The sequence below is a fragment of the Mus caroli genome, unplaced genomic scaffold, assembly GCF_978045245.1.
Source record: "Mus caroli unplaced genomic scaffold, Mus_caroli_1 scaffold_1, whole genome shotgun sequence".
Taxonomy (NCBI): Eukaryota; Metazoa; Chordata; class Mammalia; order Rodentia; family Muridae; genus Mus; species Mus caroli.
In genome coordinates, this window is record NW_028227256.1 from 103,734,536 (window position 1) to 103,759,641 (window position 25,106).

At 40.6% G+C, this 25,106-nt stretch overlaps 1 protein-coding gene across 1 annotated transcript; it reads left to right on the plus strand.

Moving 5' to 3' along the window:
• The first annotated feature begins 312 nt into the window (after nt 1–312).
• On the plus strand, nt 313–20,414 carry Serpinb5 (serpin family B member 5). The gene is made up of 7 exons (XM_021174177.2): nt 313–328; nt 8,772–8,946; nt 10,740–10,877; nt 13,540–13,657; nt 14,505–14,647; nt 18,593–18,760; nt 20,022–20,414. Exons 2-7 carry the CDS (start codon nt 8,779–8,781, stop codon nt 20,412–20,414), a joined length of 1,128 nt encoding a protein of 375 aa, XP_021029836.2. The 5' UTR covers nt 313–328; nt 8,772–8,778.
• Nucleotides 20,415–25,106: the final 4,692 nt, after the last annotated feature.

Here is a 25,106-nt window from a genome sequence, read left to right on the forward strand (position 1 = left end):
TGTGTATGCTTAGCTCAGGGCAAGATTCACCAACAGAACCTTCCTGCCTGTGCTTGTCGCAGGCCATCAGAAACAGTGCAGACAGCAACAGCAAGTTGGGCCTGAATCATGTCTTCCAATCTTGCACAGGCTGCCAAGAGTCATGAGTAAGCTCAGCAGTTGGGTGGTGCAGGCAGCGCAGGCTGGGCGGGGCCAGGCTGGGAGGCTTGGGTGTGGCCACAGGTGAGCACCTCTCCCCAGGCAGAGAGCACAGCTTTCACTGCCTCTGAGCTCCGTAGGCTTCTTCCCCCCTTTTGCATCTCATTTCCCGGGATACCTGCAACTCAAGGTAAGCAAAGGGAGGTCGCAGGGCTGTTGAGTTCTCTCTCAGGGACAAGCCATATAAAAGTTTAAGGGGGTTGACTTCAAATGTTGAAGAAAATGGTTGTGTTTTATCAAGGGTAGTGTGGCTTCAGTATGATGAGCCTCGGTGCCAGCTCCTAAGGTTTTTGTGTACCCAAAGTGGCTCTGGGGGAACTACCACCACCTACATTCAGAATATGAAGAAGGCATAGGATAGGAGGCTTGGCTGATGGTGCTGGGGGGTGGGGTTGGGGGCGAGGGGGAACAGCATTGATTCCGGGAAGACAGCCGGACAGTGAGGAGGTAGGAACCAGGATGTACTCAAGATGCCAGTCTTTGAAAGGGTGTGGTACTGAAAACCTAGAGAAGGTCGAAAAGATGGGAACTGGGGCTTACCTTCCTAGTGGACATTAAGGGGTTGAACTTCTTGTCATTTTAAGTGTTAGATCAGTGCTCATTGTCTGACACCCATGTTCTAGGCAGAAATCAGCCCTCCTCGCTCAGCAAACTTTAAGAAAACTTGAGTACAACATAAATCTTGAACATTTGAGATGTAATGGTTATTGTCTTTTCCTGATGGGTTGTAATAATAATAACGACAATAATAATAAAAATAATGATAACAATAATAGTTTAATGCCATTGTTCAAAGATTTCATACTGAAAACTCCATTTAATACAATTTAATATAATTTGTTTAATTTAATTTAATACAAGTTGTTTCATTTACCCAAATTGGATCTCAGAACTGGGGGACCTTGACCAGTTTTTGCTCAGTGGCAAGGTGGCACATGACTTAAAGGTGAGGTGACTTAAACGGAAGGAGGCCTTCAGACTGTCCTCATGACACAAGTTCTGAAAACATTTTCTTTCACATCCTCCTTGTCCCAAGAGGATCTTTAACCAAACTGTGTTACATGCTTCAGTCACCTTCAAGTAAGTGCAAGTGTGGATGAGTTCTGACATGGGTGGAGAGAAGGAACCCTAGCAGAAAGGGAGTCTAGAAGGTGAGTCAGCGGCTTTGTACCATGCTTCCTCACTCCTCATAGGGTGCCATTTCAGTCCCTCTGGGTTTGGGGTTGACTTTGGAGCATGCAGTCTCAGCAGTTTGGGCTAACTAGGTGTGGCCTGGTCTGGCATTGTCTGGCAGTAACTCAGTGGGTCAGCAGCAAAGCTCAGGCTTTAAGGAACCAGGTGTTGTCACAATGGCAGAGACTGTATGAGACTATGTATTTAAAATTCTGGTACCAATTTTTCTCCTCCCAGGGTCAGAAAGTGATCCATAGAGGCTGTGTTCTTACGCTTTGGGTCATATTATTGCCCAAGGACTAGCCACATCAAAGCTCCAAGGGAGATGGGCATGGTGACAGATGCTTGGGATCCTAGTCTCTTGGAAAGCTGAGACAGGAGAATGGCCAAGTTAAAGGCCCAGATGGGTGAGGAAGAATTCAAATCCAGCCTGGACAACATAGGAAGACTTGTTTTTGTTTGTTTGTTTGTTTTAAATACAAGGACTGGGGTCATAACTCCATGGTAGAATACTTGCCAAGTATTCATAAAGCTCCAGGTTTAATCTTCAATTCAATAGTGAAAGAATAAATAAATAAATAAATAAATACCTAAGAGAGCCTTTGGATCATGTCCATTCTGTACAATGAGGCAAGCTAGGCTACAGACTATCCATACAGCTCTGATGCTGAAAATCAAACGTGTTTGAGACAGTATCTTAACTTACCATGTAGCTCCACAAGCTCACTCTGTAGGGCAGGCTGGTCTTGAACTCACAGCACTCAAGGCAATCCTCCTATCTCAACCTTCTTGGTCTTGGTATTACAGTATAAACTATCAGGTCTGGCAAATTTTAGTTTTTATGACATGAAAAAGTATGCACGTAGTCCCCCTCCCCACCTCTGTATATGAGAGTTCACATGTGTGCGCATCAGATGAGTGTGGCAGATAGTCTGTAGATAGGATGGACCTATATCTTAACTGTAGGCATGTAGGACAGCAGTCATAAACCAGGGTGTTCTCAGGCAAAGTGGAATGTATAATTACCCTGCCCATGGGGACCTTTATCTCTCCAGATTGACCACTGGCTTGGGGCTTAATACTTGGGAAATCCTTATGTAAGCTATCAGTTCAGAGAAGTGAGTTTTCTTCCCTCTTCCTAGTGCATGTGCCTCCATTGATTCATTTTATTTTTAATTAAAACAGAATTACATCATTTCCTCCTCTCAATCCTTCCCCAGCCCCTCCCAGGGGGTTTCCCCTCAAATCCCTCCCACGGCCCTCACTGTGAAATTGATAGCATCTATTTATTCGATAGTATTTGTTTTACACACACACACACACACACACACACACACACACACACACGAGAGAGAGAGAGAGAGAGAGAGAGAGAGAGAGAGAGAGAGAGAGAGAACACAGATACAAAGACCACATAGAGACACCCATATCATATATATGCTTCTGTGAGTGAATACAATAGAGCCTGCTGAATATGTTTTGTTTGTGTGTATATGATTTCAAAGCTGGCCACTCTGCATTGGACAGCCAATAAAGGGCATCATCCTTAGAAAGGACTTCTCCCAGCAGTCAATAGTTCTTTGTCTAGGTATTGATCCCATCAAACCCTCTCCCCCTTCCATGTTGATGTGTTCATTGATATTTCCATTGTTCTGGTCCTGCTTATGAGGCCATTCATAGGAAAGACTCACAACACTGTTCCCTGTATCCTGGATCTTACAATCTTTCTATCCCTTTCCACAAAATGTTTCCTGAGTCATAGATACAGGAGCTGTGATGTAGATGTTCATGGAGTTGGGCTTTTCACGATCTGTCAACTTCTCCATTGTGCCCAATTGTGGGTTCTTGTGTTTTCCTGTAATTTGGATTCCTCCACTTGCAGTAAATAGAAGCTTTTTAGGTGAGGGGGATAATAAGGAGGGGTCTCCAGCTGGTGAGGAGAGAGTTTAATATAGAGGAGAAAGAGGAACAAGGGACAAATAAAAACAAAGTTATTTAATATGCCTCGATGAATTATATTATTTTATGTTAACTTAAAATTATACACAATAGTTAAGTATATATATACATACACATATATACATACATATCTATCTATCTATCTATCTATCTATCTATCTATCTATCTATCTAATTTATTGATGAATGAATCATCTACCTATCTTAGCAGAAGTTAAGTCTCTTGGGATAGAGTCAGGCACAGGAGATTCACTGGGAAGATGTGACAAGAGGGACACAAGGTACCTGAGCACAGGTAACCAGCCACATAGAAAAAAATGTAGATTAAAATAAATAGATTATTTTAGTTATGATATAATAAGAGAAAAGCCCAGCTATATGGCCAAGGTATTTGTAAATATATTTTGATATATTTCTTATTTCTGGGAACATGGGGCTGGGAGGAACCAAGGCAAACTTCTACAGTCACGCCCATGCTTCCAGAAAACACTATGTGACCTGCCAAGGGAGGGATGCTGTTAGTCAGTTTTGCTCAGCTGCAACACATATGAACCATGACAATTACCGGCATGGCAGGGTGTGCAAAATGTGCTGTGGTGCTCACACATTAGTGGTAACCAGAAGCTGTCTAATTGCACCTAGGGTCCACTCAACAGGAAGGAAGTCACATCTGGTCCTAGAAACCTACCCAGCTCTCCAGAGCTAGTCAAGCCATGGACCTTAGTGAAGAATCTACTATCACTATGTTGATAGACCAGCATAATTCCTTACTATATTCTAAACCTTATCCTTACACCCACACATTTGTTTGTATTCTCTCCTTGCCCCCCATATTTGTCAGACTAAGACCTTATCCTTTCATCTGACTCACGTGGATCTCAGTGCTTCTGAGATTTCCTCGAGGGCTGTGGTGTTGATGAGGATCCCCATGGTAACTAATCCACTCCAGTATCACTCTTAGGCCACTAGCTAATAACTTGCTGGAGACGGAAGCTACTATGTGTGCATCTTGGATTTTATTTTTTGCCAATTGTTCTGATTTATGTTTTTTTTTATATGTATGGGTGTTTTGCCTGCATGTATATCTGTGTACCACATGCACACAGTGTCTACAGAGGCCATTAAATCCTCTCAGGCTGGAGTTACAGATGGTTGTGAACCATTATGTGGGTGTTGGGAGTCAAGCCCGGTTCCTCTGGAAGATCAGCCAGGGCTTTTAGTCACGGAGCCATCTCTCCAGCCCTCGCCTTGGGATTCCTAATGCCTACTTCTGCCTGGCTTGAGTTAGGTGTCCACGCCTTGTAGAACTAATGAAAGAATTGAAATACCAGAGGCAGAAAGGAGAACCAGAGCTCCTTCAGGTAGGAAAACCCTAAGGGAAAAGTCCTGTGTCATTAAAACCAACCAACTAAACAAACACCGCAAAATCCAAACAAAAGCAATATTCCTCCCCAACACAGACAGTATCTTGGGATCTTTGAAGGAGATCATTTAGGATATGGGATTTTGGGAACTTGAGAGGCTACAGAAATATCAAATGCTGGCCAAAGTCCAAATATGAAGAAAGAAGGTGAGGAGGTGTGGGGAGCCTGGGCTGGGAGCCAGGAGAAATGAATTCCAGGTTTGGCTTTGCCACTCTCACTCCTGCGTGGGTGGCCTGGGAGAATCACGGCATCATCCTCCATTTCACTCATTTGCAAAATGAAGAGGTGGGGCCAGACTAGATCCTGCTGCAAGATCTTGTCCTACTTACTTTAAACGTTGATTATACAATACCTTAGCAAAGAATGGCAGGAATACCTCTCTTGACTTCTAACTCTCATTTTTCTTAATAATTTAAAAAAATTAATTAAAATGTAATCACACAATTTCCCCCTCCCTTTCTTCTGCCCAACCCTTCCTATCCCCCTACTACTACCTCTCAAATTCACAGCCTCTTTTTCTTCTTATTATTTTCACATAGATTTATAAACACATAAACATATAAATACAGCCTACTGAGTCTACTTAGTGTTGCTTTTATGCTTACCATTTCAGGGCTGACCAGGTTAGTACTGTATAAATTAGTGGGGTCATCCCCTAGTCACAGAACTACAGATTCTTGCAAACTGACTTTGTGTTACTACTTGAGGAGTTACTGACTTTCTTTCTAATAAGATAAAGGTTACTTTAAAACTCCTAAGTGGTTTTGAATGGTGCAGCTTTTCTGTTGGTGTAAACTAGAAGAATATCTTTACGAAAGTCTTGGATTTTCATGAAAGTGAAAGAAAACAACCCCATGAGCAGGTGACAAATTTGACTGACATTTGCATTTTGAAGCTGAGCTGACAACGGAAGCCTCCTGTGTGGGGCCCACTCATCTCTGATGTGGCATTTGACAGTTTTAAAATAAAATTTGTTTCTGCAAAATGGCCTGTGGAGGAACTTCTTACCTTGTTCTAGGCATTACTGCCAGTATGTTGAAGCTTTGCTCTAAGTTCTTTGTTTTGGGAGAGTGGTGGTGCCAGTTGACTGTGTCCAAGGCCTCTCTCAAGCTACTTTGGATGACAGCAGCTTTTCAGTGCTTTCGGGTTAATTGGAACAAATCACAGAGCCACTAATGTGATTTTCCATATGACATTATGATTGATTTCTTATTTATTTATTTAATGTATATGAGTGTTCTGTCTTCATATACATCAGAAAAGGGAATTATATTCCATTACAGATGGTTGTGAGCCACCATGTGGGTGCTGGGAATTGAACTCAGGACTGCTTGCCACTTGTCTAGTTGTTGTGACAAAATGCCAGAGGCAAACAATGTAAGGAAGGATGTGTTTCCTTTGTCTTTGAGTTGGAGGAGATACAGCCTCTTTTGACAGGGAAGGAACAACAGCAGGGACCAGGGACTGGGCGACTGGTAGCTCTGGATCCACAGTCAGGAAACAGAGTGGGATGGTGGTTGTGCTCAGCTTGCTTTCCCTTTCTTATTTCGTCGGAGACTCTGACTCCACATATATACAGACCTTACTTTTGACACCTTTGAGCTCTATCAGGCAATTGTGCTGTAGAAGGGACCTCACATATTAAGAGCTGCTACCGTTCTCCGTAGCCAAGAAAGATTTTCTGATAAAGGAGCCACTTGTCAGGCAGATAAACAGGTTTGGACTTCAAGTGCTGAAGTTGCCAGTCAGAAGAAGGTTCTCTGTGGAAGGAAAGAGCTGGCAGATAGGAACTGTCAAATGTGCATCCGTTTATAGTTTCCAAGCAAAATGTGGATCCAAGCCTCATGTTGGAGCACAGCACTGAGATACTTGGTAATTAGCCTTATTAAAAGCTGAATGAGTCTTCATGAACAGTCATTTAGGCTAAGTGTATCTCTGCACATGCTGTGACTAATGAACGGCAGAGTGGACATTTCCTTAGGCTTGGGCATGCTTTCTGGATGTAGCATTGACAAATTTGCAGGAAACAGAGTTTAGGTTTCTCTATTCACTTCATACCAATTCACACTCATGCTGACTTGTGCTTGTGGTGAACCAAGAACTGTCAGTGTTACAAATGCTACTACAGGAAGCCCCAGGTCTTGCTCTGAATGTCTCTCGTGTGTATTTCTTGGACCTGGAATGAAAAGTCTCTCATAGCTTCCCTTGTGGTAAGCAGATGCTCAAAATTGTTATAAGAGTATTCTAATTTGCACAAATTTCCCCACTGTCTGCTGCAACCCGACTTCCTTGCTATCTGCCCCAATGGTCTTGATTGTCTAATGAAAGACACACACACACACACACACACACACACACACACACACACACACACACACACACAGAGCCTTATGCTTAATATGCCTTAAACAGCACAATGGTTGGGCACTTCCAAACCTTCCTGTGGCTAACACACTCACACTTCCAATATTTTTGAATTATTTCTTACTAAGTTCTATATCGAATCCTGGCTACCCTGGACCCAGGCCTACAATCCTCCAGGGCCACGATTCCCGACTCTTACATTTTGGCAGTCTCTCTGTGTGCCGTGGATATTCTCCTTCCTTTCTCTCCTGCTTCCCTTCCTGGGAACCTCAAGTCCCACCTTTGTCTTCCTGCTTGGCCATTGGCCACCTGCAACTTTATTTACCAATTAGAGTCAGCTGGGGGCAGGGACCCAGAGCATCTTACATGTAGACATGCAAATTCCTGTGTACTTTGGAAACCTATAATGCAAGCATTAAACCAAATCCACAACACAGAACCCTCCACAGACATCCACAGCAGGCGACTCTGCTGATTTCTATGTACTTAACATGAGTCAGCCCCTAGGCTGGAGTGATGATGCTGTTTCTTATCCCAACCCTGTCAAAGAGAAGGAATGGAACTCGACCTTAAAGAACGTATAAATGCCTAACTTTTGGGTACCTTGTGATAAATCTGTTGCAATAGGTACACTAGCCTAAGGGACATAAGCAGAAGGAGGAGGTCAGCGAGCATGGCTGGTGGTCACCAGTGCACTCAGCTCTGTCTTCCTTTTGCTAATAAACACACTTTTCAGATTCTGAGGAATACTATGATCTATTTTAGTTTATTCTGTATACAGCCCTTTACAGAGAATTCTGAACTCCAATGTGAAGACCCAGTTTTTGACTTTATTCTCCTGTCTGCATTTGGAATTTCTGTTAAGGTCTAAGGTACAAATTGCAATCCTGTCCATGCACTTGACTCTAACACACCTCTGGGTCTTATCTAAGGAAGCCTTTGACCTTGAGTCGTGAAACTGTCTCTCTGACCTTGGGGTGCACATCCTGTCCAAGGTATGTGACGGTTTTTCCTCTCTTTGTATGTGTACAGGTTATCTTTCTCTTCTTTTTGTACATGTCTCTGTATTTTCTTTTCTGTTTTTAGAAAGACACTTATCACATTGGATTAGTCCCTACCTAACTTCCATATGACCCCATTTTAACTAATTAAAAATGCAGAGCCCATACTTGCAAACAATGTAACATTCATAGGTGTTAGGAATTAGGAATTCATTGTATCTTTTTTAAGGACAAAATTATACACTTATTATTAAATAAAACTAAATATTAAATAGAATCACACATAGATGCTACAATTATTTTTTGATATAAAAATAATTATTTTGTATGGATTAACCAAAATAGTAATTGAAATATGTGATCTTAAAGTGAACTGAGTGTTACTGGTGCTATAGGTTGCTCTGGTCACTTCCTGAGGAAGTGACACATGACTGGGCTCCTGATGCTGGCCACAGAGTAAGACACCATGTGCCTCAAGGCATCTGCCCAGATGTTTCTTCATGGCTGCCTTTCTTTTGGAATTCACCCAAAGTTTCTTCTTGTCTCCTGTCCAAAACCATTGCTTCACTGATGTAGAATTCTTACTATTGTTGGCAGGATGTAGCTGGGAACACATTTTGCATTAGAAATTAAGTTTTATGCTTGGTTCTAGGCCCAGGATGGATGCCCTGAGACTGGCAAATTCAGCTTTTGCTGTTGACTTGTTCAAACAACTATGTGAAAGGGAGCCAGCAGGAAACATTCTCTTCTCTCCAATATGCCTCTCTACTTCTCTGTCCCTTGCGCAAGTGGGCACCAAAGGCGACACAGCAAATGAAATTGGACAGGTAAGCTGCCCATGCCTTGTTTTGATTTTGAATGGGGATAGTTACTGCAATTCAAAGTCAGGGCTGAATTGGAAAACAAGTGTGAGTGGAGTTATTCAGGACTGAGAACTACCATTTCCAGGGCTCTTTTAATCTATTCTAAATGTGAGCACTGAGTTAGGGGGAGCAGAACCTATATTTAGCACAGGTACCAGATTGAGATGGAGAACACTGGACCTGACAGATGTCCCATTCACCAGTGGCTGTCAACAGGTCATATGACATCCCTTACCTGACATATTTGAAGCTCAATTAAAAATGACTTATTAAATGCTCCATTGCACATACCCTTAGTAAATGGGGAAAAGCTATCCCCTGCACCCTGCCCTATATTCAGAGAACAAAAGCACTGTTCCTCAAACACAATTTATTTAGGACATCAAACATAATATTAAGATGAAAGCACAATTGCATTCTATCCTAGAATATATGCAACTTAACAACTTAAATGATCCATATTCATACAAGAGTAGGTGAGGAAAAGAAATCGCTTGAGATCTCATTTAAGAAGCATGGAGTAATGTAAAATTTCCCAGGCAAATCCATACATATGTATAGAGATGTTTCAGGGTTTCTTGGGCGCTACGCTTGATTAGCCTTGAAGTTCTGGGATCTTCAAAGGAGATGAGTTCTTTGATAGCTGTTTTGAGATTAAGTTTTAGATAGTAGGTGTACTTACCAACTCCTTTCTACTATTTTCCTTATGCAGATTGCTGTAAGGTTCAAAGGGAAAATAAAACCCCCTTTCTTGTCACAAATTCATCAGTATTTAGAATAGAAACACCTGCTTCACCAGTATCCCTAAAATTATAACTGATACAAGGTTGACTGGGTCAGGATGAGAAATTGGGGGAGGCAAAAGGGACTGTCTCAGTCCTAGGGAGAGGAGCTGTACCATTTGAACTTCTCATCTTCATATGCTGTAAACCCAGCTTCTACTCTTCAGGTTTCATCTCTTTTTCTGGAAGGACTGTGGGGGTGGTGGTGGATGGGGTCCATGCCTCATTCACACGTGACCTGTTTGTCTTTTCCATCACATCTAGCCTTTTTGTAATATTATTTTTTTCTTATTCTTGAGAACTTAAATGTATGTGTACAATAAAACATGATCAGATCCATTCCCATTTACCCTTTCTAACTCCCTTCATATCCCCCCTAAACATAGCCTTTTCCCAGTTTCATGTCTTTTTTTATTTCTTATAATCTACTTAGTTCAGTTAATGGTGATTGTATGTATATAGGTGCAAGGCCATTCTCTGAGGCACGGGGAATATACCAGTGGCTATATATGCTCTAAATTCTGATTAGAGAAGCCCCTTTTTGCAGTAGGCAGCAGTCGTATTGACTGGTCAATAATTGAGGATAAGAGACATGGGACATCTCTCTTGACATCTTTTGCCTTTGCAGCACCAAGGCTCAGGAAAGGTGGAAGAGGAGCTAGATAGAATGTGGATGGAGGGTAGGGAGAAGTGCCATGAGATGCAAACCTTTGGACTAGACATAGTTAGGCACACATAAACTCACGGTAGCTGTGGTCACCTGCACAAGACCCATATAAGATCCATGCAGCCCAAGTCCTGGATTGGTGAGGAGCTAATCTCCATGCCTCATCCCTTACTGAAGACCTATTGATGCCTGAATCTGGGGATCCAATTCAGGGCCTCATGCTTACAGAGCAAGTACTGTGTCTCCGGGACAATGTTTTGCTTTGTTTGTTTGTTTTTTAATAATGGAATTTTTTTTTCTCTTAACAGGTCCTTCATTTTGAGAATGTCAAAGATGTACCCTTTGGGTTTCAAACAGTCACTTCTGATGTTAATAAGCTCAGTTCTTTTTACTCTTTGAAACTTGTCAAGCGACTCTACATAGACAAATCTCTGAACCCTTCTACAGTAAGTTGTTTATAACAGTGGTGCAGACCTTTTCCCAGAAGGGGCATTTCACACTGTTGCTAGGTTTCTTTTCTAGAGTGACAGCTCTGAAGCAGCCCACTGCAGATGTTGAATGTAGGGCGGAGTGTGTGTGTGTGTGTGTGTGTGTGTGTATGTGAAACAACAGTCACTTCTTCTCATAATACAGAGAAATGTGTCCCCTTTCCCCAGCAAGCACTGACAAGTACTCCCCCAACCCCTAGTTCTTTGGAGAAAAGGGATAATGGAAGCTTCAACTATCTAGCAAATGGATCTTCATATGGGGCTCAAGACAATTTGCAATAAGCTCTCTCTTTAAACAAGGAACACATGGCCTGATGATGACTGAAATTCCACAGTTCAAATTTTAACATGGTCCAGATATCTTTTAGAACCAGTGAGAAGATAACCACTACAAATGATCAGTTTTCATCAGGTGTGAATTGATGTTGTTTTCCTAGGCAGGTCAAGGACATTTGTACAAAGCTGCTGTAGTTATTTAAACCAAGTCCTTTCTTGAGGCAGTCATATGAAGAGCATTGTGGTCTACTCTTGTTACATCCCAGAGTGTAGCATAAGACTTTTGAGGTCTCTATTTAAACACATAGCCAAGATTCTTGATGACAGGACCTTCCCATCTCTGCTAATGCAGGACTGACTCAACTTTAATTTCTGTGGTCGGAACTTCAGGCTTCTTAATCCTCAAGCCAAAAGTCCCACCACAGCATGACAATGTTCTGCATTCAGTATTTGTTTTTGTGTAAGATCTCTGGGAATTAAGTTACTAGATATTGTTGTCAGTTTACTCTTATGGCTCGAGGACACATATGCACAGCTTTTTAAATTCTAGCTGTCACCTGGGAAATTAAAGAAAATTGAGATGTGAATTTCACCTGGGCATTGAAACATTTTAAAAGCTCCCTGAGTGATACTTAAAGACTTTGTCATTGGCAATGACAGCAGAGGCTCTTCACCTCACTGTCTTTCTGGTGTTCTTAGGTAGTGCTGGCTGCCTTAGTCAGTCCATGATTGGGGTTCAATGGACCAGAGCTAAGTTAATTGGCTAAGACTGTTGTTTCTGAAAAGGAGTTCAAGGGTAGACTGGTGTGGCATTTAAGTTATGTTAGCTTGGTTGGATGTCACTCCACAGTTAGAATGATTTCTACCAAACTAGGAGTTTAAACCTTTCTTCATTTCTTTGCCCATTCTTTTCTCTTTCCTCATTTCCCCAACCCTCTCCCACCCTTCCCTTCCTTTATTTCTTTTCCCTTTTCTCCTCTCCCTTCCCTTCCCCTTTCTGCCCTCCCATCTTCTTTTCTTTCTCCCTTCTCTTCCCTTCTGTCCCTCTCCTCCTTCCCTCCCCCCTCTTCTCTTTCTTCCTTCCCATTCCCTTCCTTTCTCTTTCTCATTTTATTTTCCTTTGCTACTCCTATTAGGTAGTGCCTACAAATATATACGTTAAAGTACAAACAAATGTGCTCTGAGGGGCATCACCTGAGTCTAAACCACTAAATTGTTCATTGAAAGCCCAACTTTGTGGCCTCAGATCTCTTGCATCAATACCAGTCAGGATAGGATTTGCATTCTAAATGTGAGTTAGAGTTAGACACAGACAACACCGCTGTGGCTGTGTTCTTTACAGCCCTAGGTTTCACACTTCAATGTGCAGATGAAAATCCTGGAAATCTTGCTAAAATGCCCAGTCTAAGTTAGTAAGTCTAAAGGCCTAAGAATTCATTCTAACAAGAGCTTACTTCATGCCTGACCCCTGATCTTTGGATCTTATTTGAGAGCCAGAACCTTTAAAGAATATTCACTTATTTTAATGATGATAAAGGTTTTCTGTTCATTTTATTTTCTGTTTTACACACACACACACACACACACACACACACACACACACACACACACACAGTGTTCATTATTTGTTCTTGTTGCTGTGACAAAATACCACCCAGAAACAACTTAATGGAATACATATTTGTTTTGGCTCCAAGTTTCACAGGGTTCAGTCCATGGCTGTTTCTTCCCATTTGCTTGGGTAGATACATAAGTAGGAGTATATAGCAGAAGAGAGCTGTTCATAGTATGAAGGACCAGAAGTAGAGAGTGACAGGAAATGGTCAGAGATAATATTATCTTCAAGAAACTATTTCCTTCAGTTAGGCCCTATTTTCCAAAGGTTATAGAAAGTCTCAAAATGGTGCCAAAAACTGAGAACTAAGTGTTTAAACCTTTATTGTCTGAGGCACATTTTAGACCGAAACCACATCTATATATTTATATTATACATATACTAATATAAATAAATATTTTTTAAGTAATAGAGATTAACATCTAAATATATATTTAATAATATAGTGTTTCTTTTGTTTTTCACAAAGCTGATATCCAATTAATAATTTAGTAATTGATATGTCTTATAATTGAAGAACTAAAACATCTAACACAAGGAAAATACTTCCTTCTATACAATGCTTCAGATAGTGTGACCAATTTTGAAAATATGTATAATAATAGGCATTTAAGGAAACCATTTCTTAGCACAGTATGATGCTGCATTAGCTCCACTTACACTTGCAAAGAGCTGCCCAGAGTTTGTGAATTGGATGTTTTTGTTTTTTGTTTTTGTTTTTTTTTCCAGGAATTTATCAGTTCTACCAAAAGACCATATGCAAAAGAATTGGAAACTGTTGACTTCAAAGACAAACTGGAAGAAACGAAAGGTCAAATTAATAGCTCCATTAAGGAGCTCACAGATGGCAAGTACCATTTAATACTCTGCTGGCCCTCCCTGCTTAAGAATCCTTGCCTTAAGCTTAGAAATATTGAACATCTGGAAGCTTCCTTAGATATTTTTAGTACACAAGCAAAATTCTTTGCCCATCAAGCCATGTCAACAACTTGGCTTTCTGGGCATTTCTCATAGCAGCTCATTACTTGGCAAATTATCGTGGTGCATTGTTCTCTATGGGCTTTGCCTTGCTCTCTGACAAGCTGCCACAGGCCCACAGGCTCTGGTAGAGGCCCAGCTGTTCCTTTTATATTATGGGCTTTGGCAAGCAATGAAGGCAGGTTTGAAAGTCTGGAGATGGAAAGATGATCCTTGAATCTACTTCCAACTAAAAATTCTTCCAACTTTATAAAAAATCGGAAAAAGGACAAAAGGCCTTAGGCAAACGTAAATGGAGAACAAAATCAAACCTAGAATCATGGTGGAAGTTTGTCCTGAGTTCCTCCACTGCTCAGGCTATGCTGAGTTCAGTGTCCATCCCTGCTTCCTGTAAAGCCTTCTCAGCCCTGTCTCTGCCCTTACTTCACCCCCCACGCACACACTGCCCCATTAAACGTCCCAGTCAGTTGTCTTCCCTGCCAGGAAAGAATTGGAATGAAGATGGTTTGGGTTGTAATCAGTGTCTAGATATCCTTTCCTAGAATGTGTTTACAGTGTTTGAACAGGGGGAATTTGTTGGGAAATAGAAAGTAATTATGAAGAACTGGCAGTCACTGCTGGTTACGGAGGGCTCCACTGCTGGAGTGAACAAGCTTGCAGCCGCCAGCAACTTAGATAAATAACTGCTATATGTGGTTTTCTGTGACCATTTGCAGGCCACTTTGAGGACATTTTGTCAGAGAACAGTATAAGTGACCAGACCAAAATCCTTGTGGTTAATGCTGCCTACTTTGTTGGAAAGTGGATGAAGAAATTTCCGGAATCAGAAACAAAAGAATGTCCTTTCAGAATCAGCAAGGTATGTGCAGCATGTGAAGTAGGGAAGTAGAGTCCAAAGATGTGGCAGTAGAGCAGGGTACAGGAATGAATCTCTGTGCAGAAACCAAAGGAGGAAAAAGGAGAGAAAGCAAGCAGACAAAGCAAATTAGAGGCCACCAGATTGTCAGGAAGTCTTGGTCACTTAGGACTTAGGTTCCTGACTCAGTCACTGCACTTTGATCTCATTTTTTTTTTTTTACTTATCTAGCAATAAAACACATGGTTTAATATTTATCCCCTGACTCCTCCCCTTCCCTTTTGTAGTGCCCATCCTAGCTCAAAGAATTTATAATATGGTTGACTATGAAGAAAAAGAAAGTATAGCTTTACTCATCTACATTCCTGGTAATCAGAATTATAAACCTGTTTTTCAGGGCTGTCTCATTTATACTATTGATGTGGATGTAATAAAAATAATATCCATAAGTAAAGAAGCTCTTTGTTTAGAAAAAAATAAATTATACTAAAGAACCAAGACTGGAAAAGTCTTGAGAGAAACTAGGGAGGCTCAGGGATCTGTATGTGATGTGGTCTTCTTTGGTGGAACCCAATGTGGTAGAAGAAGAGCAATGAGTATTGCAAGTTGTTCTGACTTATGGAAGCCTTTGCAATGGTGCTTGCATATATGTGCACATTCTCATAGGCATGGATAAATGCAATAAAAAATGACAAAAGAGCTCAGGCCCAAAGAAGTTAACCCTTCAGCTGCAATATTCAAACTATCTTGTTCTGTAGATATCATGCAACAGTTTTTCAGTGTTGTATTTCTCCCTATCGTCTTCTAAAAATAGATATATCTCCATCATCTTCTGCTCCATAACCCTCTCAGAGTCTCTCCCTCCCTCTCTACCCAACCTCATGATGCTCTTTCTCTGTCAAAAAATCCCAGCTAAACAAGGAAAACAACAAACTCTTAAGCAACAACAAAAAAGTCAAAAGGGATAAACAAAATAAAAAACAAAATAGAGCAAATAGCAAAGAGCATGCACAGGAAACACATGGAGTCTGTGCTGGCACCATACTCCTGAGCGAGAAGCCTGTCCTGGAGGGTGGGTGACATATACCTAGTGACATTCCATTGAAGAAAATGTCTTTGCCCTTTCCCAGCAGGTACCAATTGCAAATGGCTTTTTGGTCAGGCATAGAGCTTTCTTGTCCACTTCCCCTTCTCAGGAATGGGATCCAATCTAGCCTGAACTTGTGCAGGTCTTATGCGTTCTGCCCCGGCCTCTGAAGCTTTATATGTGTACCCGTACTGTTGTGTCTGGAAGATGCTGTTTCCGTGGAACCACTCACTATGTTTGGTTTTTACAGTCTTTCTGCCCCTTCTTCTTCTGCATAGATCTCTGAGCATTGAGGTGAGGGGTTAGATAATGACATCCCATTTAGGGCCAAGTGCCCTGAAGGCTCTCACTCTCTCCAGATTGTCCAGCTGGGGATTTCTTTGTTAATTACCATCTATTTCAAGAAGAAAGTTCTCTGATGATAGTTGATTAATGCTCTGATGTTTGCATATGGCAGTACATCATTAGTAGTCATTTTATTGCCGTGTTCTTTTAGCAGAATAATAATAGTAGGTTTTTTTCCCTCTGTCCACGACCTATCTAGTGTCAGGTTTTTTCCTGGAAGGAAATCCTGTCAGATACCAACTTGGTTGGGGTTGGCGAGAGCAGCTTTTTGTGACTTCCCCTTATCCCCCATGGAGTTCACTTTATACCACACTCGCCCCAAATGTAATTTCTTTCAGACAAATTTACTTTCCTAGTTCCAGCATTAATGTGTGGACTTCATAAGGGTAGGCACCTTGTCTTTTCACCCTAGTGTCTACAGTGTCTTACAACTAAGTGCTCTGAATATTTTGGGGTGAATAATCAATTTCCAAAGACCAATTTTAATTTTCTTTTTGGTAGTCTCTAACTTGTACTATATCCCCACATGACCTTGACCTTTTGACTCTTCTGTCTCTACCTCTCCAACACTGGGATCATAGGCAGGAACTGCCACACCTGGTTTATGTATTGCTGGAGATTCAAACCAGAGCTCTGCAAGCTTAGCAAGCATTTGACAAACCGAGCTATGTCCTCAGCCCAAATGTCAGTGTCAGATAAAACACAACAGTCCATGACTGCATAGTTTCTCAGGAAGGGAAAAAACCTGTTATCTCTCCTAATAGATTCGAGGTCTCCCAGGGTTCTGTGTAAGAGGGGGCACACTCTTCCTCCACTCTCTTCCTGAGCTTTCTGACTGCAGTGGACTTCACCGACTTCAAGGGGCAGGACTAGCTGTCCTATTTTAGACATCTCGGACACTGCATAGTCCACAGAAACAGGCCCTGGACATTCTTAGCACTGCCTTTCAGTGCGGCTGGGGCAGCATGTAATTTACAGTCTCTGCTATTACAGGGTTATCGATCACCCTACTGTTAGTCCTGTCAAGATCACACTGCACACTTGATTGGTGATGTGATTGGTGGTTGATGTTCCTCTCTGGGAAGGGATGCCAAAGGGCCCCCGAGTATAGGTGAAATCTCAAGCATGTGGCTAGTGGTGTCACTTACGAATCCCCAGGATCACATCATGTAATGGCAGTGGGTAGAACTTGGACTTTGGCTCTGGTCATGTTATGAGTTGTAGTTTTTATATTTGCCAAAGTGCTAAAGCATGCTTCTGAAAGGAGAGGGAGAAGGTGTGCCATCCCTTTATTTTTGCTATTAAATCATAAAGCCAGGTAACATCAGAGCTTGGAAACCTAGATCCTTAACAGAATTATAGGGGTTTGATATTGTGATATTTCACTGTCTACCTAATGAGCAACTACACTTGACTCTGTACTGTGTGGGAAACACTCTCTTTCAAAACGTTTTATTATTTCTTTGTGTGTGTGTGTGTGTCCTTTGAACTGCATTTGCCAGTCACTAAATATTTTGAGTGATAGAATGTTCCTTGGTGTCCTTTAAGGGCTGGGCTATACTGAGAAAACTAGAGTAAGAGCTTAGCATAATACCTATTCTGAGAAATGGCATACAGATCTCTAAGTTATGCCCCTTTTATCCTAAATGCTTGAGACGAGAAGAGGTTTTGATTTTATATGTTTTCTTTCAAATTTTGTAATATTTTCATTTATTTGATGAATTATCTTGAGGGTTGACCACAAATCTACCCAAGAAATTTGTTTATACTTCATATACATTTAGAAACATAGTTTGAAAATAACTTTGTACATTTTCTCACTCCATATGCTTTCCTCCTCCTTCCCACCCTTGCCCCCTCCTGTGTGTGTGTGTGTGTGTGTGTGTGTGTGTGTGTGTGTACTGTTAGAGATTGAAGCCTGAGCTTTTCATATGATAGGCAAATGGTATGTCCTTAGTGTGTTTTTGTGGTTGTTGTTTTGGAGACAAGGTATTTATATGTAGCTCAAACTGGCTTTGTATGTACTGTGTGTCTCAGGCTTCCCGTGAATTCATACTCCTTCTGCCTCTATCTCGAGAGTGCTGGGATTACTGGACTTATAGAATTCCTTGTATTTTGATTGTTGTTGTCTGTCTGCCATATGAAATATGAACTCATTGTCATATTTTTCTTTTTTACATATGTAAATATATATTTCCTATAATGTAGAGTACATAGGATAGTAAAGTAGTACATGAATAACTTTCCAGGAAGTCATAAGATGTTTAAAAGATGCATACCATGTAGATTCTTGTGTGTGTGCTTAAACCATAATGTTCCAAAACCACACGAGAACTTTGTATACTCCTATCTATCTGGGCTGCCATTTCTATCTTTATTTCTGTATTTATCTTTTTATCACCTAGATCTATATCTATGTTTGTACATATGTATATATGCTTGTATATGTATACATGTATTCATGTGTTCTTTTATAAATTGAAAATTAACCCTTTCAAAATATTCTCTTCTAACAGACAGACACCAAGCCCGTACAAATGATGAATCTTGAGGCCACTTTCTGCTTGGGTAACATTGATGACATCAGCTGTAAGATCATAGAACTTCCCTTCCAGAATAAGCATCTGAGCATGCTCATTGTGCTCCCCAAGGACGTGGAGGATGAGTCCACAGGCCTGGAGAAGGTTAGGAGGCAGTTGGGCACTTAGACGAGAGAAGCCCAACATAGTAAAGAAGTAAAGATGGAGTCTGGGGAGGCCCAGAGAGGCCAGCCTCACACACCTCAGCTCAGTCATCTTTAAGGGGTCTGAAGTCCATTCTGTGGCTTTTCTTCCTTAAAGTGAAAAAACAGCCAACATTTATTGTCATGTACAATGGGCAAAGGATAACTTAGTTTTTATAACATTTATAACACAAACTGTTATAAATGTTCTTGTTTACCGATGAGGAAGGAAGTCACAGAGCGTAAATAGCCAGTCTATCACCACATGATCAATCAGTCCTAGGAAGACATGAAGACCTAGGATTTGAGCCTTGGAGGAAAAGAGCCCTTGGCCTAAACTCCATGCTCATGCTGTAAACGGACAGAAAAATAAATCCATTAGTTGCAAAGCTAGTTAACTCTAATGCTTTCGCTTTTTTTTTTGTCCTAGTAATTTGTACCAAACAAAACTGAGAATATTAATCAAAAAGTAATTGTTGTAGACTAATAAGAGAATAAATTATTCTTTTCCTGTTAGAAAATGCACTTGCACTAGCTTATGACCTTAGCACACCCTTGGCTTTTATTTGCACCAGGAGAATAACACTGGTACATTATTGTTTCATGTTAGTAGCAGCAGTTAGCTACTGTCATTCTTGGTGGTACCTGTGTGAAGGTCAAGGAGCAATTTAATTTCATTTGCTCCATGAAGAATTTTATGACGAAGTTATTTTATGCTTCATTGCATATCTATTTTTTTCAAACCAGTTGAAATGGTTTTGCTCATCACTTTTGAATCAGAACTAGTCTAAGTTCCTATTATAAAAAAAGGAATAGCTTCTAATTAACTTTGGTGGTATGTCTAGATCATGAATACTATGAGCACCTTTGTAGAGAATAAGCAGGATATCCACAGGAAAGTTTCTAATTTTATATTCATTTCACTGTTGTGTGTGATCACAATCTCTTTCTGAAAAATTGCACTACAATTTAAGCAAATAAAAACCATGCTATCATAGATGTTACTGAGAAGAGATCTTTCCTGTAGGGTGGGGAAGAGAAGTCTGGGTGACTGGTAGATCTTACATGAGGAACTAGTCTCTGTGCTGGGCTGTCTTCAAATCAAGGTTGATTTAAATTCTTTAAAACTATGCTTAGCACTTGTTATTTATGATCAAGCTAGTTTTAAAAATACTTACAATTAGAAGTAAATAAAATTAAATATTTTTCTTTTTTGTCTTTAGATTGAAAAGCAACTCAACCCAGAAACATTGTTACAGTGGACCAACCCCAGTACCATGGCCAATGCCAAAGTCAAACTTTCCCTCCCAAAGTTTAAGGTAGAAAAGATGATTGATCCCAAGGCTAGTCTGGAAAGCCTAGGGCTGAAAAGTCTCTTCAATGAAAGTACATCGGATTTCTCTGGAATGTCAGAGACCAAGGGAGTGTCCCTATCAAATGTGATTCATAGAGTATGCCTAGAAATAACCGAAGATGGTGGTGAGTCCATCGAGGTGCCAGGGTCCCGGATCTTACAGCATAAGGATGAATTCAATGCTGACCATCCATTTATTTATATCATTAGACACAACAAAACTCGAAACATCATTTTCTTTGGCAAATTCTGTTCTCCTTAGCTGGCAGGGCCTTGCCAAGTCTCAGGGAACTTGTCTGTAGTTGCAGAGCTCTGTAAACTTTGTATCCAGACAATCACTTTCTATACAATAAATTGTAAATGTTGCTGAATCAGGAAGCAGTCCACATTTGTCATATGTAACCTTCACACTAACAGACACCTTTTTTCCTAATTCTTCCTTGTTTTCCTTTGTCAAAGAAAACAGCGAATACTTGTTGCGAAAGGAAATCACTTTAGAAAATATGTGCTCTTCATTTGTCAAAGCATTCAGAGCTATGGATAAAAATGCAGTCTTCAAGGGAGGAACTTCTATAGGATGATGTGGGGGACATTATTCTCAGGGCTTTGCCTTACTGAGATAAAGAATGTTCTAGAGATCTCCACTTCCTTCAACTCTTAAGAACAAGAGTATAGGGTTCACAAAGTACCCATTTTCAAGTGAATTTCTATACATGTCACAATACTGTAGGTCTAGAAGTCTTCATGTTAAACCTTAAGAAACAGTTTTCTTCAATATCCTAATTGGAGATTATAGAAGGATGACATGTTGTAAATACTATATATAATGGAACTCCACAAATAGCATATGGACAATCACCCTATCAACCAATACCTTAATATTTCTTCCATAAATATAGACTATTCACACGAAACAAGTACATAAAGATAGTTCATAAGTGATCATTTTTTTCCTGAAAAATGAGTATGTTATCAGCTCATGGAAACACTTTGAAGAACATTCTAGATCTTGGAGTGTTGAATAAAGAATTATGGGCCTATTTTAGCTGAAGACTAAGACCCTAAGGGAAAGCTCAGCTTTTACAAAAGTTGGCTTTTATTTTTCCTAGACCTCCCATGTGGTCATTTGGGCAATGTTGTTTCTGGCAGGCTTCTAACCAGATCACAACGTCCCTGACATCTCCAGCGCCAGCAACTTAAAATCTACAGGAAGTCTCGTGATGCTAAGAGTTTTGTGGCCATTAAAGGAACTTTCCTTTTTTGTCTAATGTGGCAGTGGGGAAAGAGAAGGGATCTCAAACCTTCAAAAAATACAAGCAACACTATTTAGGTACACATAGTTCTTTGGCATATATTTTCTCAGTTTACAAATCTAACGATTTCAGATAACAGTGTGTAGTCTACATTAATAATTTATAAAATGGTTCTGGTAATTCAGTTATGTTGCAACCTAATTTTAAAGTTGCCACCAAAAGGAAGTATTTGCTGCAGTTTTTCTTATGTGTCTTTCCTTACCCAGTTTCTTGCCATTTATTGTAAATAGGGTTCTTTTTCCTCCAGAGGTTCAATGGTGACGTCTTTTCTGTGCTATTGACAATAAAATGCTATTGAATTATGTGCCTTGTTCTTGCTCTATTGGCTTAGAATTACTATCTTGAAATAGAACCAAGACACCTATTTATTAGAAGCATTGATATGTGTAAATCCCTTCTAGGTTAACGTGGAGTAAAAAGAATACAAACGAGTCATGTCCCTGCTGTTCTTCCTTCTCCCTGGCCATTGTTTCTTGCACTCTGAGTAATCCAACAAAGAGAAGGCCAGATTGTATCAGGATCATTCAAACACTTCCAAGTTGAAACCACAGCCACCGAAGAGGACATACAGTTCCTCTCCAGTTCTTTTCTCTTTGGGTTCTTCCTCAAAATGGAACTTTACTAGGATCCATACGTTTGTGGTGTTTTCTTAGTTGTTGCATTTTCCTTTAATGACATGTTCATTTCTTTTTAATTACTTTTAACATCCTCGAATGTGTTTTCTTTTTGTTTTGTAAAAGGAAAATGGTCACTTGTACAAGCTCCCCACTCTTGCTCATTTCCTCCTTCCAACTTATAAATAAAATATGGGCTGATTCTGGGAAAGGCACGTGAGTGTGGAGAGGAGGGAAGAGCCTGGTACCTCCTGGCCAAGGGCTCAGGGAGCTTCAGGTGGGTCCCAGAACTTGGAAAACACTGACAGTTTTGGTCAGTGTCTCCCTGGGATAGTCTACATTGGTGGTTTCCATTCATAGACAACGTCTGCCCTCTAGGGGATATTTTTCTTATTACTACTGAGAGAGCATCTCTTGGTCTGGTTAATACCTGCAATGGGAAAAGACCCCTCCTCCCTGAATAGTATTATCCAGTACACTATTCCTAGAGTGACTTAGGAGATATCAGCATGGCACTTGCTAAAAGACAGATCCAGAGAGAGCATCCCTGACGCAGAGAAAGAAGAATGGTTTGGAACTGCACTAGAGGATAAAGGATGTCTTCTTTCTGGCAGCTGTAATGAGACCTAAATTTTGTTTGATTGCTTATTTTTGGCAGAGCCTGCTTAGAGGACCTATCTGGTTGGGACATGGGTTCCAGTTGGATTAGATGGTCTTTAGAGTCCCAAGAGGACACTGTGCACATGAACTAACATTTGCCTCCTCTCATCCTGATAGCATACCACAGTGGCTCCAATCCAACAAGGCCTTCTACCTCTTCTTTTCTCCATGCTCTTTGTATTTGGAGTGGAACAGAAGGATATGTGTGGTGGGAAAAAATAGGAAGGAAGCCCACTCTTACCACCTTTTCCTGTGAGTCTGTGGGTCTCAGGCAGACCTAACTATGGAGGATAGGGAAATTTTCTATCAGAAAGGACCCAATCCTGACTTAGGTTTCTAAGCTTGTTCATTTCTAGAAATGTCCATATGATATATGGCAGTGGCTGGGGAACATCATACACAAACTGAGAGGTCAGTCTTTGCCATGACTAGTAGGTCTTTTTTTCTTTTGAATTTTAATTTTGTTATATTGAATTTAACAATCTAAGTCAAACTTCAGGAAAACACACACCACTTTTCTGCTTGTTTTAATGACTGTACACATGCATTATTTCACTTAAATATCCCCAAAGTCTCCTACTTCCAAGTTTTTCCTCCAGTTAATACTTAAAACCAACTGGACTTTGTAGGGGAGGTGCAATTTAGTATTTTCTTTTTTTCCTGCCAACTATGGTTGGGGCAAACTTTTCATCTTTTGATTATGAACACCACATGTGTCAGGTCCCTATCATTCCCCTCACTTCCTCTGTTGACCCTACTTGTGGCTTTGAAGGTATGCTAGCAAGGAAGCTAAGGGTTCACTTGTTTGTTAGGATTGTATGTAAGGTGAGGCCTGGCCATGGAGTAGCAGGAGGATGTCCTTACAGTCTAAAGTGAGTCATGTGTGATATCATGAGTGCTATCTCCACTACTGAACTTCCATCTCCATTGTCAAATGCCCAGTCTGCTTGTAGTCATAATATAGACAGGAGAGAATTTGCAAAGGACAGATACTAATGATCTCAAAACTGCATTTGGACACTTATCCTCACAAGCTCTAAGTTTGCTTTTTGAAAGTATTTGTCATGACTGTATCAAGCAGTGTTATTTGAGGGGGTCTGCTGTTTATGTCATTTTGGGATAAGTAGGATGGGCATTAAGAGCTATTAGTTTCTGTCTTCAGGGGAATGATAATTTAACCAGATAATCTACATTAAGGATGACCTCCAATAATACCAAGTCTAACATTTGCCACCTGTTCATGCCAATCAAAACACTGGAAATTGCCAGTGGCAGTGTAACATTAAGCAATCTTACACTGGGACTCCACAAGAATTGGATCCATCAACAAGCATTTGTTTTATGTAAGACCCCAAGAAGCCAGGGATATATTATAGATTCTCATGGAAGAAGTTGAGGCTCTTATAGCTTGCAGCAACACAACTGCTTCCTGACTGCCCGTCCTTTCACAAAACAACAGCACCCACTGTTTGTTCTATCTAAACATTCTTTTCAAAAATACACATGCAGAAGAAGATGTCTATACAGCTGAATGAGGTTTCCCTACTGTCTGTATCTATGTTCCTCATCAGGAGTCTCAGAAACTCTTCTAGGCTTGCCTCTTCTGTTTCATGACACTCCTCTTCAAGATAAGCTGATATCCACCACCATCAACAGAGACATCATCTGTCCTGTTTTTGTAATTTGAATACATGAAGGCATGATGTGTTCTCTTTCTAGGTGGCTGTACAAACACCTTCCATATTGTTGTGTGCAGTTCTGGATCATTTTTCCAATTTTCAATTTTCGTTATCATTAATAGGTTATTATTTATAGACACTGCTTTTTGCAACCGTGGTATCTACTGTCACTATTCATCATGCCTGGGGAAGTTAGGCTCTTTGCTATGAATGATGTACTATTATAATTCAGCTTTCAGAATAGTACTCTGACAACATGCAGGAGATAAAGAGAACTGAAATAAATTTACCACCAGGATTAAAACTCCAGGGTTCTCAGTCCACAGGTTATACTTGTTAAGAGTTATTGAAAGCTTGTCTAAAAAATTAGTAGGTCTTCAGGAAAAAGACACTGCAGTACAAAACAGGATTCCATGGTTGAAGCCTTTCGAGAGCTTATGTTAAATAAAGTTGGGCACTATTGAGAAGGTTGTGTGTTTTTGAACCTCTGGGAAATCGATGGCCTTTCTTAGGTTAGGTTCTACGGAGGCTCTGGATCCAGGAGAAGCCAAGACTATGGGTTTGTTCTTCAGCAGCGGCCATTGCTCCCGCTCTTCTCAAAATGTCTGTCCATACAAGGAAGGCATGACTCTCTTCCTCCTCTCAGTTGGGAACCAGGGGCCAGGAGGAAAGGAGGAAGTTTTTGGTC